The 17495-nt window shown below is 53.7% G+C and overlaps 1 protein-coding gene across 12 annotated transcripts in view; it reads right to left on the bottom strand.

The window, feature by feature from the left end:
- The window catches only part of HOXB3 (homeobox B3), a 56632-nt gene that overhangs the window by 3165 nt on the left and 35972 nt on the right, over positions 1–17495 (bottom strand). For 6 of the 12 annotated variants that reach the window (XR_004819112.2, XM_035721477.2, XM_035721476.2 and 3 more), the window contains 2 exons: positions 3763–3850; positions 112–709 (listed from right to left, as the gene is read on the bottom strand). Coding sequence is in view for 11 of the 12 variants with exons in the window: in XM_035721477.2 (XP_035577370.2) it covers positions 112–559 (448 nt within the window). In the remaining variant the exon portion in view is untranslated. Of the gene's footprint in view, positions 1–111; positions 1217–3762; positions 3851–4042; positions 4647–6667; positions 7261–17495 lie in introns of those variants that run through there. The other 6 variants (XM_035721481.2, XM_025440216.3, XM_049114774.1 and 3 more) reach the window with 5 other exon arrangements.

Raw genomic sequence — 17495 nt, forward strand, 5'->3', positions numbered from 1 at the left:
TGACATTGTTCCCAGGCCGCCGCCTGGGCGCCTAGGGGCCGGGTGCTAGAATAACAGTGACATTCCTGGCTCTGACAAAAGCTGACGAGGAGGAAGGCAGAGAGCTGGTACCTGTGCCGGGGGAGCTGTTTTTCAGCTTGGACGTTTGCCTTGACTCTTTCATCCAGGGGAATATCTGTTTGGTGAGGGTGGAGTTGGAGCCCGGAACGCACTTGGGGGTGCCGCTTTTGCCGGGCCCGCCCCCATTACTGCTGTTGCTAGTGGTACTGGTAGGTGCGGCGCTGGGCGGGGGTGAGCCGGGCGGGGCCGGCAGGGGCTCGGGGGCCAGGCCGGGCCTCATGCAGCTACCGTTGAGCTCCTTGCTCTTGGCCTGCGGGGCGGCGTTGCCCAGGGACTGCAGCGAGCACGCCGAGCGCTGGTAATCGCCCTCCAGGTGCGTGGCGGCCTGGAAGGGGGGTTGGGGGGGACCGTCGTAGCCGAAGCCATTGCTGCCAGGGTACGAGGAATAGCCTCCGAAGAGTGCTGCCGCGGCGTTGTCGTAGTAGGTGGCTTTCTGCATCGCTGGGCGAGGCCCGGGCAGTGGGTGGCAACTTGCAAGAGCCTGATACCCTCACGACCGGACATTGGCACCCGCGGGGGTCACGTGAGGCGCCGGACCCCCCCTCCCCTCTCTGCCCCCCTCCTCCCGAGTCCGTTGGGAGCGGCTGACCTGCGGGGTGAGAGAAGAGACACAAGGGGGAGAAGAGGACTGGGGCTCGAATCCATCTTAGGAGCTGAAAAGGGAACTGACATCAATAGGGTTTCTTCTTCTCCCCCACCCCAACATCTTCAAAGCAGATGCTGAGGCCACTTCCCTGACCTGAAATGGATTTTGCTTATTTCTTATTTTAATTTTAAAGAAAAAGCCCACCAGTTTTTATTTCCACTTCAAAAATAAGGACTCTACTCCTTTGGGGACTGCCTAAGTATTGAATCTTCCTACAGCGAAGGCCAGGGCTTCACTAGTGACTTAGTGCCATCTCCTGAGCTCTCCTCCTCCCCCTCCCTACCCACCCCTCCACCACTAACTCTGGGACTGGGTGGCTCAAGGAGGGGGGAACTAGGAGACTCCAAAATAAAAGCATCACCAACACCGTCCTCTGAGCTGAGAGGCCTCCTGTCTCCTGTCTTTGCCTCGCTCCGTGTCCATCTAGGTTTCTTACCCAAGCAGTCTAGCCTGGAGGAAAAAAAAAAACCCAAAAAACAGAGGATCTCCGAGGGGACAGAAAGGAGAACCAAGTTGAGCAGGGAACCTTCTCCTGTGAGGAACCCTCTCTCTCCCCTCCCACCTCACGAGGACAGCATCAGCCTGACCTAGAAACTTCCAGAAGATTTTTAGCCTCCAGGAGCCAGCAGAACTAAGCGTCCTCCATGGCTCTGCTGCAGGTACCACCACTTTCCATCTGAGTCTTTGCTCAGCCAAGGCTGGGACCCAGCAGCTAGCAGCCCCCATGGGGCCTCCAGATGGAGCAGGATTGTTTCCATTTCCCTGGCCCGACTGGTTGGTGCAGTGACCATTTGGCCCAGGTCTTTCCCCACTCCATTTTTTTCATCAGACCTAATTTTTTTCCCTATCCTTTCCTTGACAGTCTGTTTCCTTTCATTTCTAAAAGAAAGAAGAAAGAAAGAAAGAAAAGAAAGAAAGAAAGAAAGAAAGAAGAAAGAAAAGAAAGAAAAGAAAAGAAAAGAAAAGAAAAAAAGAGAGAAACTGGATAACGGCTGGACTTTTCTATCAAGAGATACGAAAGTGCTTCCTGAATGAGAACATCTTTCCCCAAGGCAGAAAAAAAAGAAAGTCAACAGAGCAATCAGAACAATATTATTTTCTGGGTTGGAAACAGAGTACCTTGCTTGCTGAAGTTTTCCAAGGCAAAAAAAAAATCATTATTTTAATGCAGACTTTTAAAATGATACAAAAAGAATAAAGCTGTGAGCTGTCATAGGATTTTGTGTATTTCTCTAAAACTTCTGACTGCATTTTTTCCTCCCTGTCTTCCCGCATCTCTCACCATCGCATTTCATAAAACCTCCAGAGTGACCCTCTCTTCTGACATGTGAGTTTGGTCTACTTAAATCTCATTCAGCACAGCTGGTCAACTCCAAAGAAAACTCAAAATAGGAAAATAAAAGGAGTGCAGGTGAGGGAAGTCCCTCCCACACATAAATCCCCTTCTTAATGGCACAGATTTACACTCAAAAGGGAGCCCGGGTAGCCCTGAGTTCCGATTGGTTTCTGGGAAGAATTTATTTCTGGGAAATACACATGGGTCGGTAAAGCAGCAGGTCCGTCCAGGGAAGAGAACTGGAGTTCAATTGACCAGGCTGACCCAATCCCTTTATTATTATTACCATTAGCCTCTGATGATTTAACCAAAATTAGCTTCGGAGCAGCCCGGGATGAAGGGGGAATTAATTAACAGGCATCAGTTAAGTTTGTTATTAATAGATAGAGAAGAGAATGAAATAAAAACCTTGGAAAGGGTTGGCTGGCTGGGCCCTGGCTTTATTTAGTCTAAATGATTGTTACAGCAGTAATGATGATGATGATGATGATGATGATGATGATAAAGCAATAATCTGACTAGACGCCTGGGGCCGAAATTCCTGACGTTCACCCTGCAATAAACCTGCACACCATCGCAGGACAGAGGCCAGGCAGGCGAGTGTGGGAATCGGAGAAGCCAGAGACGTAACAGGAAAGAATGGAGACTCCGCCAGCGGCGAGAAAGGGCCGGGAGGTTTGTGGATGGAGCTAGCCCCTGGCTGCCGCCTCCGGGCTGTCTCGGCCGCTGCCGGGGTGGCTGGCCACCGGCTATGCTGGCCCAAGGAGCCGAAGAGGAAGCGTCCAGGACGCCTCGCCGGCTAGCAGCGGCAGGTTCCAAGCACACCGGGCTGAGGGCAGCAAGTTTGGGCGCTGGAGGTAACCGAATTAAAAGGCGCCTTAGCAACTCCGCTCGGGGAGTTGCCTTTGGCAGGCCTGGTTCAGCAGCAGGGCGCAGAGGCCTGGCTGATGGGACAGTGAGAAGAGGCGAAGGTGTGGAGGGGCTCCGAGATCTAGGGATCCAGGAGGAGAGGGGGTGGGGAGCAGCTCTACTAAGCCAAACATGTCTATTTCCCTTGCCTCCATGTTGGAAAAATCCAGGCTCCATATGGCTTCTCGGGAGAGAGGGAGGGAGGGAGACGGTGGCTCCGGGCTTCCCCCGGGGTCTCGCTGGAGCAGGGCGGTGAGCCACCCCAAGAACCCCACCTGTCCAGACGCGCCCCTGAAAAGAGCCGGGGAGAGTAACAATAGCGGGGGAAGCCAGGAGAGAGGGGATAGGCCACCTTCCAGGACTTAAAAAAAAAAAAAATAGTGGAAGGAAGAAAAAAAAGAACAGGAAAGGAAAGGAGAGAAAGGTTAAGCTCTTCTCAGCAGCCGGGGGGAAAAAATTCAGCCCTGGATCTGGCTGCTGAAAGAAAAGAGAGGAGAAAAGGAGAGAAGCAAGAAGGGAGAGGGAGAGAGGGAGAGAGAGAGAGAGAGAGAGAGAGAGAGAGAGAGGGAGGGAGGGAGGGGGAGGGAGGGAGAGAGAGAGAGAGAGAGAGAGAGAGGAGAGTCGCTGCGTGGAAGGAAGCTTAAAGCTTGTGAACTCTTCTTGAACCGAGATTGGAGTCATATGGGCCATAAATCATTGAGACATACTCTCCGCCATTCACAAACTGATAGCCTATTTCAGTCCAGCTTACCTTAGCCACCGACGAGGGGAGAACAGGCAGACATAATATATATTCACATCGAGCCCCAGCGCGAGCGGCAGGCGAGAAATCTCCCCTCCTTGAAGGCAAAGGAAAAAAAGACCACTGTTTAAAGCTGCGTCGCCCCCCCCCAATAGCCACCCCGGCTGGGGAGCCCGAGGGGCAGAGCGGCCGGAGGAGCCGCGCGGCGTCCGCTTCAATTCACTCGGCTTAGGAGCGGGGTGCGCAGGAGGGAGGGGGTGGGGGAGCGGGGAAAAAAATAGAAGAAGACCGAAAGGTGCTCGGGCGGCTCAGCTCGCTGAGAATCCGGCTCCGGGCTCCGGCTCGGCCAAGCCGCCACAGTGTGGTTGCCCTACAAGACTGGTACGCCCTACTCTCCGTAACAATGGCCTCTGCTTTTGCACAGGGAAAAAACCACACAGACACACACACACACACACACACACACACACTCACACACACACAAGCTCACACACACCCCCACCACTCCCCCTTTAGCAAGCTTAGATGCCTGATAAGGAGGGAAGGTGTTGGTGGTGATGGGGGAGGGGGAAATTTTTTTAACCCCCCCCTTCAAAAAAAAGTGAGAAAGGAAAGAAGGTAGAGATTTTTGTTTGAGGTTTTGTTTGTTGGTTGGGTTGTTGTTGTTGTTTTTTTTTTTTTTTTTTCCCAGAACAGGTAAATTTTTAAATTGAGATTTTTGGCCGGGGAGGAAGAAGGGAGCACAGGCAAGGCAAAGCCAGTGGAGTTCACAGCCCCCCCCCCCCCGCACCCCCCTGGTAAACCATTGTGCTGAGAAGTAGGTGGGGAGGCCTAGCCAAAGGCACCCAAGGTGCCTGGGGGTGGGACTGCTGGGTGCCCCTCTGTTCATTCGCTAGGGCTTTTTTTTTTTTTTTTTTGTAGTTTCACTCCTCGGGGACTAGTGGCTGGGTCTCCCGCCCTCTTGCCCTGGCTCCCCCCTCCTCCAAATCTCCCAGTCTGTTTCTTCTCTTCCCCCACACCCTCCCAATTCCTCCTCTCTCCCCACAAATCTCCAGTCCCAGTTTCCAACTGGTAGGGGGGACAGCCAGACCTTTCTTTTTTAAACACCCCCCCCCTTTTGAGAACAGACAACAAGCGGTGAGTGATTATTTTAAAAATCCAGACCATCTTGCAGGAGAAGGGGGGTTGAGGAGAGGGTGACAAAAGGAGCACTCTGTTTAGCTTGAGCTCCAGACGCGGCTGGCAATAGAGAGGCTGTAAGAACTTCACGGAGAAGTTTCTGTTAAGATTCTCACCTCCGGTTAGGCAGAAGGGGCTAATAGGTGATAAGGACATTTGTACTTCTAAGAAGGTGAGAAGAACTACCAAAATGGCTTCACCTTAAATGTGCTGGCAGAAGAGAAGGAGGGTAGTTATTATTATTATTCAGAACAAACCTGTTTGTTTCTCTTAGCTCTGCATGATTTATGACTCTTGGCACAACCATGGAGGACTACAAAAGCTAAACTTTTCTTAGGGTGTGTTTGAGAAGGGCAGGAAAAGGCAAGGAGGCCTGTAGGAGGGAACCAAGAGCCAAGAATGTAGGTGTCTGCAGATTTGGGGTGGGGGGGTGGGGAAGAGCCACTCCCGGTGGAGGAGAGACAAAAAGAGGACCAGGACATCTCCCAAAGCATGAGTGTTTGCAACTCTGCTTAACTGCTGAGTCGGGACTTAGGGGATAAAAAAGAAGGCAGATAGTCTCTCCTTTCTACAAAGGCACCTTGGAAAACTTGTTCCCTTCACTTGGAGTAGACAGAGGCAGAGCCAGCCACTACCCTGTGACCTCCTGGTTAAAATTCTTGGCTTTTGCCTTCTCCCATCTGGACGCACCAGAAGAGATGGGACTGGGAGAACAAAGGTGAGAGATGGTTCCAGCTATTGTCTCCTCTCCAGGAGAGGGTGGCTGTGTCTGGCAGGGCTTTCCTCACACCCCACTCAAAAAGCTCTGCTTTGGGCTGAGAAAGGGTCCTACTCTCATGACTGTCATGCAGTGTTACCCCGGCCTCCTCCAGCTTCTACTTCTTTCCATCCCGCTAAGTCAGTTTTCCTGGGCTGGAGCAGCCAGTTTCTTAGGGTCTTGCTGAACAGGGGGTGAGTGGGACTGCCTGCCCTCCAGCAACAGAACCACATGCAGAGCTTCCCACTGTGATATACCAAGGACCCTGCCACCTGCCTAGAGAGCTGGTGGCTGAAGGAAGGGGGTGGTGGTGAGGATAGATAGTGGGAGCCATTTTTCTCTTTATTAGTAGTATTAGGAAAAGAAAATGCCCAAGCCCAAGCCAATGTTATGACTCACGCCCAGACCCTTAAAGAACTCCATCACCGGCTGCCTGTGTACATGGCTGCACAGAGCCTGTCCTGAGATTTCTAGACCTACGCTGTTGATTTCTCCGGAGCTTTGGGCCTGGTGTGTTGGGGACTCAGCCCAGGGAGGCTTAAGGGAACGAGCACCTTTGGGTCTTTCCTCTTACTCCACAAAATTAAGAGTCAAAAATGTACCTTAGACCGTCCAGCTCTCCTAGCTGTTGCTACCACTAGCTGGAGAAGGTCATTGCAAAATTGAGAGAAGAGAAACAACTGATCACTATGGGGCTGCACAGCATTGCCTCAAGGAATTAAGAAACCCAGAGGGCACCCTGCCAGCTGCACAGGGCTGGGAGACAGGGCTGCAGGAGGACCCCGCCTGGAGCTGAGCTGAGGGAGGGCGGAGGAACTCTCCAAAGACAGCAATGGACCCTTCCCCTCCCAGAGCGTCCTCAACTCTTTGTGGTCCTTTCTGGGGACACCAGGAGCTGGGGCACAGTGGGGTGGGGGTGAAAAGGAGGACTGGAGATTCAGAAAGCTGACCTGGAGAAAAATTTCAGAGGACACGCACCCTCAAATGCAGAGGTAGGAGGAGCAGGGGCTTCCTACTAATTCTGGAGAACAGAGCCCATTGGAACTGGTTGGGAGGCAATTCGATCCCAGTCTGGTTTCTTTCTGGTCTTTTTTCTTCCTTCCTTGGAGGTTTCTGGCTGGGCAGTTGCCCCTGACTGGGGCTGGGAGGCTGGGAGGTGGATGGTGAAGCAGGCAGCATGGAGGGTGCAGGTTTCCTCTGAGCTGTTGCTGCAGGCGGAGACCTTTCAGACTTCAGGGGACAAAGGCGGGGCAGTGAGGAGTTTGGCCAGGGAACTCAGAGAAGGAGACATTAGAGGGGTGTGAGGGAAGACTGGGGTCTGGAGGAGTTTATCACCCCTGACCATGAAGTCATGATCTAGGGGCAGACCAGAGAGAGGAGGGAACAATTTCTTCCTGGACCCAAGTAGAGAAATTTGGGCAACCTTACTTTGTGTGTGTGTGTGTGTGTGTGTGTGTGTGTGTGTGTGTGTAGGGGGAGATTGAAAAAGAAAAACCGAGAAAAGATTAAGACAGAGACTTTAGGGTAATCTAACAAAGGCAGAAATCAATAAAAAAGGTAAAAATGAGAAAAAATGGCCCCCTTCTGGGCATATTTCCCCCTCCCACTCGCTAGAGCACCTCCCTCCCCCACTCCTAATCGGTACCCAGCACCAGCGGACAAGGAGCTCTTTAAACCTCTCTGAGCCATTCCTGGCTGCCCACCCTTCCAGGCCTTAGAGGGATCAGGTCTGTCTCCCTCTTCCCCTCTCCCAAAAAAAATCCACCAAAGAGCAAACGAAAAGCCTCCTCTCAATAATCACAAAATGGCTGGCTCCTTGAAAATTTCTGATACCAGCCTTGGGGTGACCGCATCTGGCCCCAAGCTCAACTTCAAGGGCTCCCTGAGAAGCTGGGACCAAGGGAGTGGTGGGGCGGGGAGGTGGCCGGGCGATTAGAGATCCGTTTCTTTCCGGTCCTCTCTGGGCTTTGCCCCCCCGCCCGCCCCCCCCCCCCCCACACACTCTTTCCCAGCTTCACTGCCCAATTTTGTGGCCTCAGCGGAGTCGTGTGAAGTCCACACACGCCCCGGAATGTCCATCTCTTCCTGAATGTTAATAAAGATTTCAAAGCTGGCGGTGGTAAAATCACATTGCTAATGAAGCTGGCTCTGGGTATCCGGATTCCCACCCCCACCCCCCCTAAGATGCCCAGGCGGGAGGGAACAAAGGGGAAGCGGGAAGGAGAAGATTCCTTGCCTCCGCGCGCGCGGAGACCAGTGTAGACCCGGCTCAGCGGAAGCGGGGGATCGAAAGAAGACAGAGGCCGCCACCGCTGGAGAAGATGAACGGCAGCTCTGCTCTCTCCCCCTCACCCCCCCCCCCAAGTGGAGGGGCTCGAGAGGGAGGCAGAAAAACCAGCGCAGCCACGAGGGTTCGCAAAGTGGCTCGGTGACCGCGGAGGCCGCCCGGGTGCGCCGGCGGGGCGGACGCAGGAGCCGCGCGGGCCGAGTCAGGAGTCAGGGGCGGGCGGGCGGGCGCCTTGGGGGCGCGCGAGCCGGTTCCGAATCCGGGGCCAGCCGCATCTAGGCGCTCAGCCCCCGCCCAGCACACGGCAGACTGCCCCCCTCCCCACGCCCCGGGCTGTTGTGGAGACAAAGGTGGGCAGACCGGTGGAGGCGAGAGGGAGCCCAGCGGCTGGGACGGCTTGGGGAGGCGGTGGGTGGCTGGGGAGGCGAGGGAGCAGCGGGCAAGAGGCGAACAGGGGCCCAGCCTGCCAGTGACTGGGCAGGTCTCTCCTGACAGATTGGATGTCTCTCTCCCGGTGACCTCTGTTTCGCAGACAATAACTCACCGGATTAATGACCAATCAGCGGAAGGCCTTCCGAATTGCCTCCAAATATAAAATCCCAGACTTAGAATAGGATAGGGCCAGGGTCTGGACTTGCCAGCCCTTTGGGTGTCCCCTCCTCTCAAAACCAGAGACTCATTTCCGGAACCCCAAAGATGAAGTTGTGCCCTTCTCTTCCCACTTCTCCACCAGAACTCTTGTACCTGACCACACTTCCCAAGGCAGTCTGGAAACCTTTGGTCCCCTGGTGGCCTCCCATATCCCTGACCCTACAAGAAACCTCCCTCTCACAACCATGCAACTTCTGAGAATTGTTATCTACTTCCAGTTGGGAAAGGAGATGAAAACAAGAACAAGAAGAGGGTGGGGGGTCCATCTGCTTCATAGGCCTTCTGTCTTGGCTGCCCTGGGAGGACACCTGTACATGCTGCAGCACCCTGTGTGTGTCCTCCCCCCAAAAGAGAAGGCCCAAAGGCCCTGGGGTCAGGGTGAGACTGGGGGACAGGTGGGGGCCTACCATTACAGTATCCAAATAATTCTGAAACCACATTTCAGTCCCTGGGCTGGAGTAGGAAGAATTTCAAAAACCGAAATTTGAACAACTCCAGCCTCAGCCCAGTGCCTGGCTGGGGAAACGCCTTGCTCTGTGAGGGAGGACACCCCCCTCCCCCGCCTTTCCTTAGCCCTCCCCCTCCAAATGCCAATCCCAATCCAACCCAGCTAGCTAGCCCTTCTTCACTGACTTCTATTTTAGTTGTTCTCAGTCTGGGCTTCTCTGCAGAAAATAAAGACAACTTCATGAGACGCCTGGGTGGCCCAGTGGTTGAACAGCTGCCTTCAGCTCAGATCCCGGGGTCCTGGGATCGAGTCCCACATCAGGCTCCTCACAGAGAGCATGCTTCTCCCTCTGCCTACCTCTCTGCCTCTCTCTGTGTCTCTCATGAATAAATAAAATCTTAAAAAAAAAAAACACCTTCAAGAGGAGGAATGGTCCAGATTCTCATAGATTTCCTAGAGCCAGTAAGAGTAACTATCTACTGCTCTGGGCGTGTATATTGCTCCCTGTATATTGCAGATTAACCATGCAGTAACTTCTATCCCCAGACGCCCTCAGAATTCCAGCTCACAAGTGAGCTGCTCCCAAGCACTAGAGAGTTTCCCAAGGTCGGACCTAGGGAGAACTCAGACACTGTCGTTTCCAACCCCTGCCACTGTTACAGGCAGGGAAACTGAGGCTCGGAGCCAGGAAGTGATTTGTCTAAAGTCATACTTGGCAATAGGCTCAGCAGTCAGGAGGCTTGGATGCTAGGTGTTCCAGATCGGCTATATGATCTGAAGCAGTGAATTCCTTGGGCCTCAGTGTCCCCTCTGGAAAGCCAGAGCATATATGTGGAGGGGAGGCATTGGGCAAAGTGATCTCTAAGGTCCCTTTGTGGACGGACAGCTTGTGGTTCTCTGTGTGCTAATGTGAAAATGAGTGACAATATGTAGTAATAAACTGAATTTAGACAATAAAGGGCACTGTCTCTGCCAAAAGCATATTTCTTCTTGGGATTTAAATGTGTACACCCCCACTGCTGAGCACCAACCCCACTCCTGGTTCTCCTTGCCCCCACAGAGGCTCATACACTAGTTTTTACTGCTCTTGTGTGTGTGTGTGTGTGTGTGTGTGTGTGTTTGGGAGGACGGTAGGTTGTTCTCTACCTCCATCACCAAATCAAAAGTGCTATTTTTGGACACAGCAACCTGAGCAGTAAATAATTAATTTGTATAATTAGAAGAGGAAGGCTTTGACCTGGCAATTTTTAACCAGGAGTCAATGCACCCATTGTACCAGTCTGGCCTTCTCACCCGACCCCCAACTCTGCCCACACACCTACTAGCCTCCCCAACTGCCTCCCCCTAGTTGGAGACCAGCATTCCCAAGATGGCCAGAAGGGCTCAGAGTCAGGCTCTGCTCCCTCCCCAACAAAGTTCCATTCTTTGCTTTGCTCCCCCCCACAGAAATGGGTCTGCTTGCAGCTGCCCCTCACAGCTTGCTTTCCCTACCCCCTAATGCTGTGCGGGCTCCACGTCCAGGCTCTCTGCTCTTGGGACGCATGAAATCCACCTCCCCAGTTCAAGATGCCCCAACAATGCAGCGAGTTTGCATTTCAAGAAACTCCCATTAATATCAATTTACTTCACTGAAACCTCGGGTTCTTCATCAAGTTGATGATTTATGATAAAATCAATTAAATTACGGCCACTTAGGGCCCAGCCGCTTCCTCTCAGATTTCATTGGTGCGGGGCCCAAGTGTCTGGTGGAAAAATGCAAGTTTAGCTGGAGGCGAGGAAAGATAATTCTGCGGCTGAGAAAATTTAATGCAAAACAATTTCCAGGCAAAGCCAGGCTTCTAGACAGAAATGCAAGAGCCACCAGTTGGCCTGAGGAAATAACTATCTGGGGTCAAAATATTTCCCTCCCCACCCCCACCATCCTGCATAGCTCCTTCGCTCTGTTTCCCTTTGTACTCACTTTCCCCTTCCCAAGCAGAGATTTGGGGGTAAATTCAGCAGTGATGGTGGAACCCAAGGCTGCCAAGGCCCAGTGTGAAACCATCTATCTCTCCTCCCCTCCCCATGCAGCCATGCTTACTAATTCCTTGGTCTCCCACGGCAAAGTTAAAGGCTCAAAGTGAAGATCAGGCCGCGTGGGCAGATGGCACGGAGGGGCCAGGGACCAGACCAAATGGACTGTGCTACATGTGGCTGTGGGAGGAAAGCAAGAACAGGCTCTACCCCCAGGTGAGGGCCCAGGGCAGCAAAGTGTATCCAGAGCTACCATAACACAGAGTCCCAGGACCAGAGAACACTGAGCCTCCCTCCCACCCTCCCAGCTCCCTTCACGCCCACTCACAAAGCGATGCTGTGCCCCACACACCCCAGCCCGAGTGCCTGTGTGCAAATGTCCTCTCACAGTACACTAACACACCTCCAACGTGCATGCTTGCACACTCTCCTTATACATCACACAGACCTACCACATCCTGCGCCTGCAAAGGGACAGTTCCCACCATCTCCCCACATCTGGGAAAATAAATCCCAGTGAATGAACCTGGCATCACCTCCCACTCCTGAGAGGGGCTCCTCCCGCCTCTGCTCTGTTTGGTTTTTGGTTTCCAGAGCAGTCTGGGAGTAAACATAGCTTCTCTGAAGCCATAAATCACCCCTTCTACCTTCTCAGTTTAACACCCGGCCTCACCGCAACCCTTGTAGTTTCAGCTTCAAATAACCCGCCAGGTGCTAAAAGGCTCACCATGGTGGCAGCTGGACTGTAGGAGCAGGGCCCAGCTGTCCCCCGACCCCAGGAGATGCCCCCACATTTCCTTCACGAGGCACAGCTTCCAACTCCTCCCTGGAAAACCCTCCAGAGCCTCCAACACCCTTCCAGAGCCACAGAGCTCCCCCATCCCCATCCCGTAATCCGGTCCTGGCCCACACATCCGGCGGGGGTACAGCGCCACATTCCTCCACATTGCCCCGCACAGCCGGACCCCTCTCCCCCGTCAGCACCCACCCGCCTCTTTAAAGGTGCTCTCAGCTTTGTCTTCCACGATTCAGATCCAGCCTCTTTCCTGATCCAGGAGAGAGACCCCGGGGGCTGAGGTCTTGGCCACCACCCCCGCCGCCTTCCCCCTCCGCACACACATCCCTAGCCGGACCCGGGCCGCTCCGCTCCGCACCCCCACTTACCTGTGCGGACTCGCGCTAGGGCGCAGGCCGCGGGCGACCGGGAGCGGCGGGCGCGCGGGAGCCGACTGCCAGGCCCGGGTCCCTCGGCCCCAGCGGGGGCGCCCCGGCCGCAGCCCGCCGCATCCCGCCCGAGCAGACCCGGGCAGCCCCGGAGCGGCGGGCGGCGCGGGGAGCGGCCCGGAAGCGCTCGCCCCCTCCCCGCCCCCGCCCCCGCCCCCGCCCCCGGCTTTGTTCGGCCCTCGAGGCCGCAGGGCAGCGGGGCGCGCGCGGGGGCTGCGCTCGGGGCGCAGCCGGGAGGCGGGGGCGGGGTCCGGCCGGAGAAGCCGGAGGGCCCGCGTGGGGCTGCGGGGCGGCCGGGCGCGCCTGGCACCCAGCCGGGCCGGGGCTGCGAGAGCGGGCCAAGCTGCCGGGCGGGAGGAGCGGCGAATGACAGGGGGCACTGCGAGGCGCGGGGAGCGCCGGGGGCGCCACGGCGGAAGGCGGGCGCACGGGCGGCTCTTCAATGTCACCAGCGAAATGGGTTCCATATGTCCGGCCCGGCCGGGAAGGGCGGGGAAGGACGGGCCGGGAAGAGAGTTCTGGGCAGGACGGGCCGGGCGGGTGGGGGTGGGGGGCGCGGGGCGGGAGAGCGCGGCGGCGAGGGGGCGCGGGGACGCCTGGGGGAGGCGAGGAGGTTTGCATTTTCCAGGTTCCCTGGAGTTTTCTAAAGCTGCTTAGGCTCGTAGGAACTTTCTTTCCCCTTTTCCTTTTTTCCTTTTCTTTTCCTGAAAGATGGGGGAGGGAGGAGATTAGTAAGGGTAGCATCCGTTTGTTCCTGCTGGGGGTTCGAGGGAGGAGATGTGGATTGGAGGTGAAAGGGAAAGTTCTTGGGCGGCCGGCAGATCAACTTTTTTCTCCCCGACCCGAAAGAGGGAAAGAAGAGACCAAATCCGCCAGGGGAAAGAGAGGCGGAGGAAGGATTCCAGGGTCCGGGTGTGAGACCCTGACCCCAAATACCACCACCAACCCCCACCCCGTGGAATTCTGTTTTGGGAGATTCCAGCCATTAAGTTAGTGATGGTGGTGGAAGAGGAGACTGAAGTGCTAGGACCCTCTTGGCCATTCCCTGACACTTCGGTGCCTACCCCAGCTGCCTCACACCTGATTTAGCACCCCCCTGAGGGCCTACTCTAGGGCCAGTTGCTTCTGGGACGGCCACAGCTTTGGGCAGCTGCCTGGAAAGAAAGCACCGGGTCTGGAGGAGCTTCCAGACCCCTGCGGCCTCCCCTGTCTCTGTGCCTGCCCTCCCCCAGGGTTGGACTCTTTCAACAGTCTCTCTCTCTCTCTCTCTCTCTCTCTGTCTCTTCTGCCTTTTTAAAACCATCTCTGTTGTCTCTGTCCCTTTCTGACAGCCTCTTTGTCTTCTCATACTCAGCCTCTCTGACTTCAGTGAGTTTGAACTGAGCCCGTGAAAGACTTAGCAGTGTCTCCAGAAATCACTTCTGGGCTCACTCATTAGGCTGCCCCTCTTATTTGGGGGCAATGTGGAGCCCTTGGCCTGGGGCCCTTTCATCTGCAGGGGGTAGAGGGGACAACACACATCCTTCCATCACAAAGACATTCTCTTCTACAGAAAGGGGGACAAAGTGAGTGGTTTCTTTTCCAGTTCCCTCCTTCTCACTTAACTCTGTGTGTGTGTACCCATCCAAGTTGTGGGGTTCCTTGTCCCAGGACAGCCTCCCTGCCGCTCTGACTGGCCTTTATCTTTATTCTCCCTGTCATCTGCTTCTTGGACTCTGCCCTAACTTCTCCCCTCAGAAATGGATCCTCCTGCTTGTTCTCTCTCTGGGGCCCTCCCTTTTCCCTTCATCCTTTCTCTCTCTCTCTCTCCATCTTTTTATTCAATTCCTCTGATTGCTAAAACGTTGGCAGCCCAGCTTCTTAAAGGCACGGGGATCAACACTATAATCACCGGGGAGAAGAGTCTGGAGAGAAGAAGGAGTTAGCAGCTTTCCAAAAGCCCCTTCCACCAAATACATTCTACCTCAACCCCTGAACAGCACAAAAGCAAATGGGGTATATATGTGTATATGTGCAGAACTGATAAGAGGCAAGACGCTTCATGGCTAAGTAAACCAAGTATTTGTATATACAAAAGAACAACAACAACAAAGTCTTTCCAAACTTGCTGATTCGGGCGTAGGCCTATATGCCTGGATGGAGGGCACCAGGCCTCACATGGAGAGATTCAGCAAGGAGCCAGCAACTGAGACATAATGGTGAAGAGGATGATCTCCCCGCTTTTGTCTCTCCTGGGGGAAGACTGAGTATGAGTTGGGGAAAAGAAAGGGGAGGGGGTGCCCCCAGGGCCAGAAGAGACAAAGACCTGAAGGGGGCTGAGAGAATGGAGAGGAAAAGAGGGGGGTATCAGTCCTTCACGTCACTGGCCAAGGCAGCAGGAGGAGGGAAGACAGAGAAGTAGGGAGAGTTGGTAACACTGGGGTAGAGGTCTATAGGACTGGCTCCCAGCTCTCCCCCTTACCTCTGACCTGTCCCAAAGAGCAAAATCCTTCAGGCTTTCCCTTTTGTTTCCCATCTTCCAGGCTGGGAAACAGGCTGGGAAACAGGCTGAATTCAGAAGCTAATAAAACCTGGTTCCACCCTCTTCTTCTCCCTCCTGTCCCTCCTCCTCTCCAAGGAAGAGGTCATCTTTCCCCCTTCTCTCAGGGATTCCAAGACTTTGGCCTAAATTCTGGAATGCTGCCTTGGGGAAAAAGCACCGGAGAAACTCTCCCTACATTTACATCCTTGCCCCCCACCACCAACTTCCCAGATGAGGGAAAAAGACTCGCCTCTCACCCTGAGTGTGTGGGGGATTCTCCGGCGCTGGAAAAGGGTAGCCTGAAGGGTTGGAGCACCCATCCTTCAAATCTTTCTCCCCCAGTCCTCCCCTTCCCCCACCCTCTGCAGTCCTGTCAAGGCTGCCCCTGAATCCACACTCTCTCTGCTTTCTTTTATCCAAACTAGGTAACACCACACCACACTCATCCTAACCTAGAAGCTTGACTTCTCCTTCTCTTTTTCCCTAAATCCCTTTCAACCCAGACTTCCAATCTGGGAGGCTTCATCCACCACCCACCACCCACAAATCTTCCTGTTAACAAGGATGGGGCTCAGCGCCACTTGGAACAGAACATGGGAGCCGGCTCCTGTATGCTCCAGACTGAGGCCGAAGCCACCACTTCCACAAGGCTGATGCCATGAATAATTAACACCTGGGTGCGGCGTCACTCTAATTTTTCTCCTCAAAGGTTTACACTAGCAGGCAGAGTTAAATATCATGGATAATAGTGGCTATAAAGTCACTTGGCTGGGCTCCAGCCAGAAAAGGAAAAGCCAGCAGCCCTGACCAGACTTGGCAAACACTCTGGCCCTCTGCTCCTCATCCATCACAACTTTGGGGTGCAGTGTAGAATGTCCCCAGAAGCTCCTTCTGGCTTTGCTCTTGACCATCAGGCTCTTCTCTAATGGGGAGGGATGGAGACCCCCACATGAAACACAAGGGGAAAGTTATCAGTTCTCCCCTCCCAATCTGCACCCCATTTGCTCTCTCTCTGGATGGGGGCTTAGGGAGGGGAACACACCATATGTCCTAAAACACTCACCAACTTTCTGGGACCACCTGATTCCTGGAACATTTCTTTTCAAGAAAAACTTAGAGAACTTCTTCCTGCTTTAGCCCCAAACACACACAGTCCCTCACTGCTGAGGAAACTTTCTTTGTTTCAGGAGGTCGAAGGAAGGCTACTGGGGTGTGAATTCATTTCCTTGTTTTGTTAGCCAGGAGGGTGGGGAGCCAAGGCTTTCAGCTTCTCTCCCTACTCTTCACCCTCTGCCCCCATTGTCTCCCCCAATTTGGATTTGAGTATAGCTCCTTCTCTACCCTCGATACCCTGTCATACACATCGATCCTACCATGAAGCTTTAGTTCTACAAAGAAAACCTTCCATCCCCCTTTCAAGTGCAGAGGGCTTCGATTTGATCCCCATCGATTACAAAAATCTTTGCCTTCAACTCCAATAATTTCTCCCTCTGCCTCCACCTCTCTTGCCCCCAGGCTCCTTCTGCCTTCAGAGTTGGGTTCTTTACCCTGGGCTGGAGTCGGAGCCGCCAAACTCCTGGAGGGGAACCGCTGAAAAATGGAGCTCTGTCTGCTGCTTCAGGAATGTTGGCTCTATCAGGCTTGCAAATATAATTTTTATATTAGGTCGTGGTCTTTGACTGGGTTTATATGCCAATGAGGCATTTCTGGTTTACCAAATTTATACAAATCTCCCCTTAATTGATAATCACAGATGCTGTAATTTAAGACCTCCAGCCATAGAGCTTTCATATTAACTGCTGATATATTACTGTAAATCGTCTGAAATAACCAACTCCTGGGAGCAGAGCAGAGAGGGAGGAAGTGGCTCCGAGAGCGAGTCTCTCCCCGGCCGCAGAAATAGCCTAGCTTCCACATCATTTTCCGTGAGAAATGATTTATCGAAGACATGGCCATAAACAACACAACTCGCTCACAAACACACAGACGCACGCGCGCACGCACACACACACACACACACACACACACACACACAATGGCTGGCATGCCGGTCGAGAAGCTGACACCCATATTGCTATAAATCAAGAAAAAGGTTGGAGGAGAGGGAGAGAGACAGAGAAAGAGGGGGAGAGAGAGAGAGAGAGAGAAGAGGAATATTCCTAAAATCTCTATGCAATGCCTCAATGGGTATAAACACACAGAGCACCGTGTGAAGAGAAATGGCAGGAAATGAAGATGGCTATTTGTCACATTTTACGACAATAACATTAATAACAAACAATAAATTTACATGGACATATAAGACGCGGTAGGTAGTGAGAAATCCCTTCTACTTACAATACCCCAGCCCGCGATGTGGCTCCGGCTGCGGGGCTGTTTTATTGCTGTCTCCCTCTCTTTTTCTCTCTCTCTCTCCCTCTCTCCCCCTCTCTCTTTTTTTTCTCGGGGTACAGGCTTGTTTTTCAAAGGACAGTTGAATTGCACGTCAGAAACAGGGAGACCGAGCCTGCGATTTTCCTGACGAATACATATCTATTCTGCAACCTCGGCATTAATTATTTAATGAATCACGTGACCAGGAGGGGGAAGGGGGTCTTTCGATTTCAGGCTCAAAGGACCACTATGACCTTCCCCTTCAGGAGGAGAAATTTTCCTGCAAAAT

This window comes from Canis lupus, chromosome 9, assembly GCF_003254725.2.
Source record: "Canis lupus dingo isolate Sandy chromosome 9, ASM325472v2, whole genome shotgun sequence".
Taxonomy (NCBI): Eukaryota; Metazoa; Chordata; class Mammalia; order Carnivora; family Canidae; genus Canis; species Canis lupus.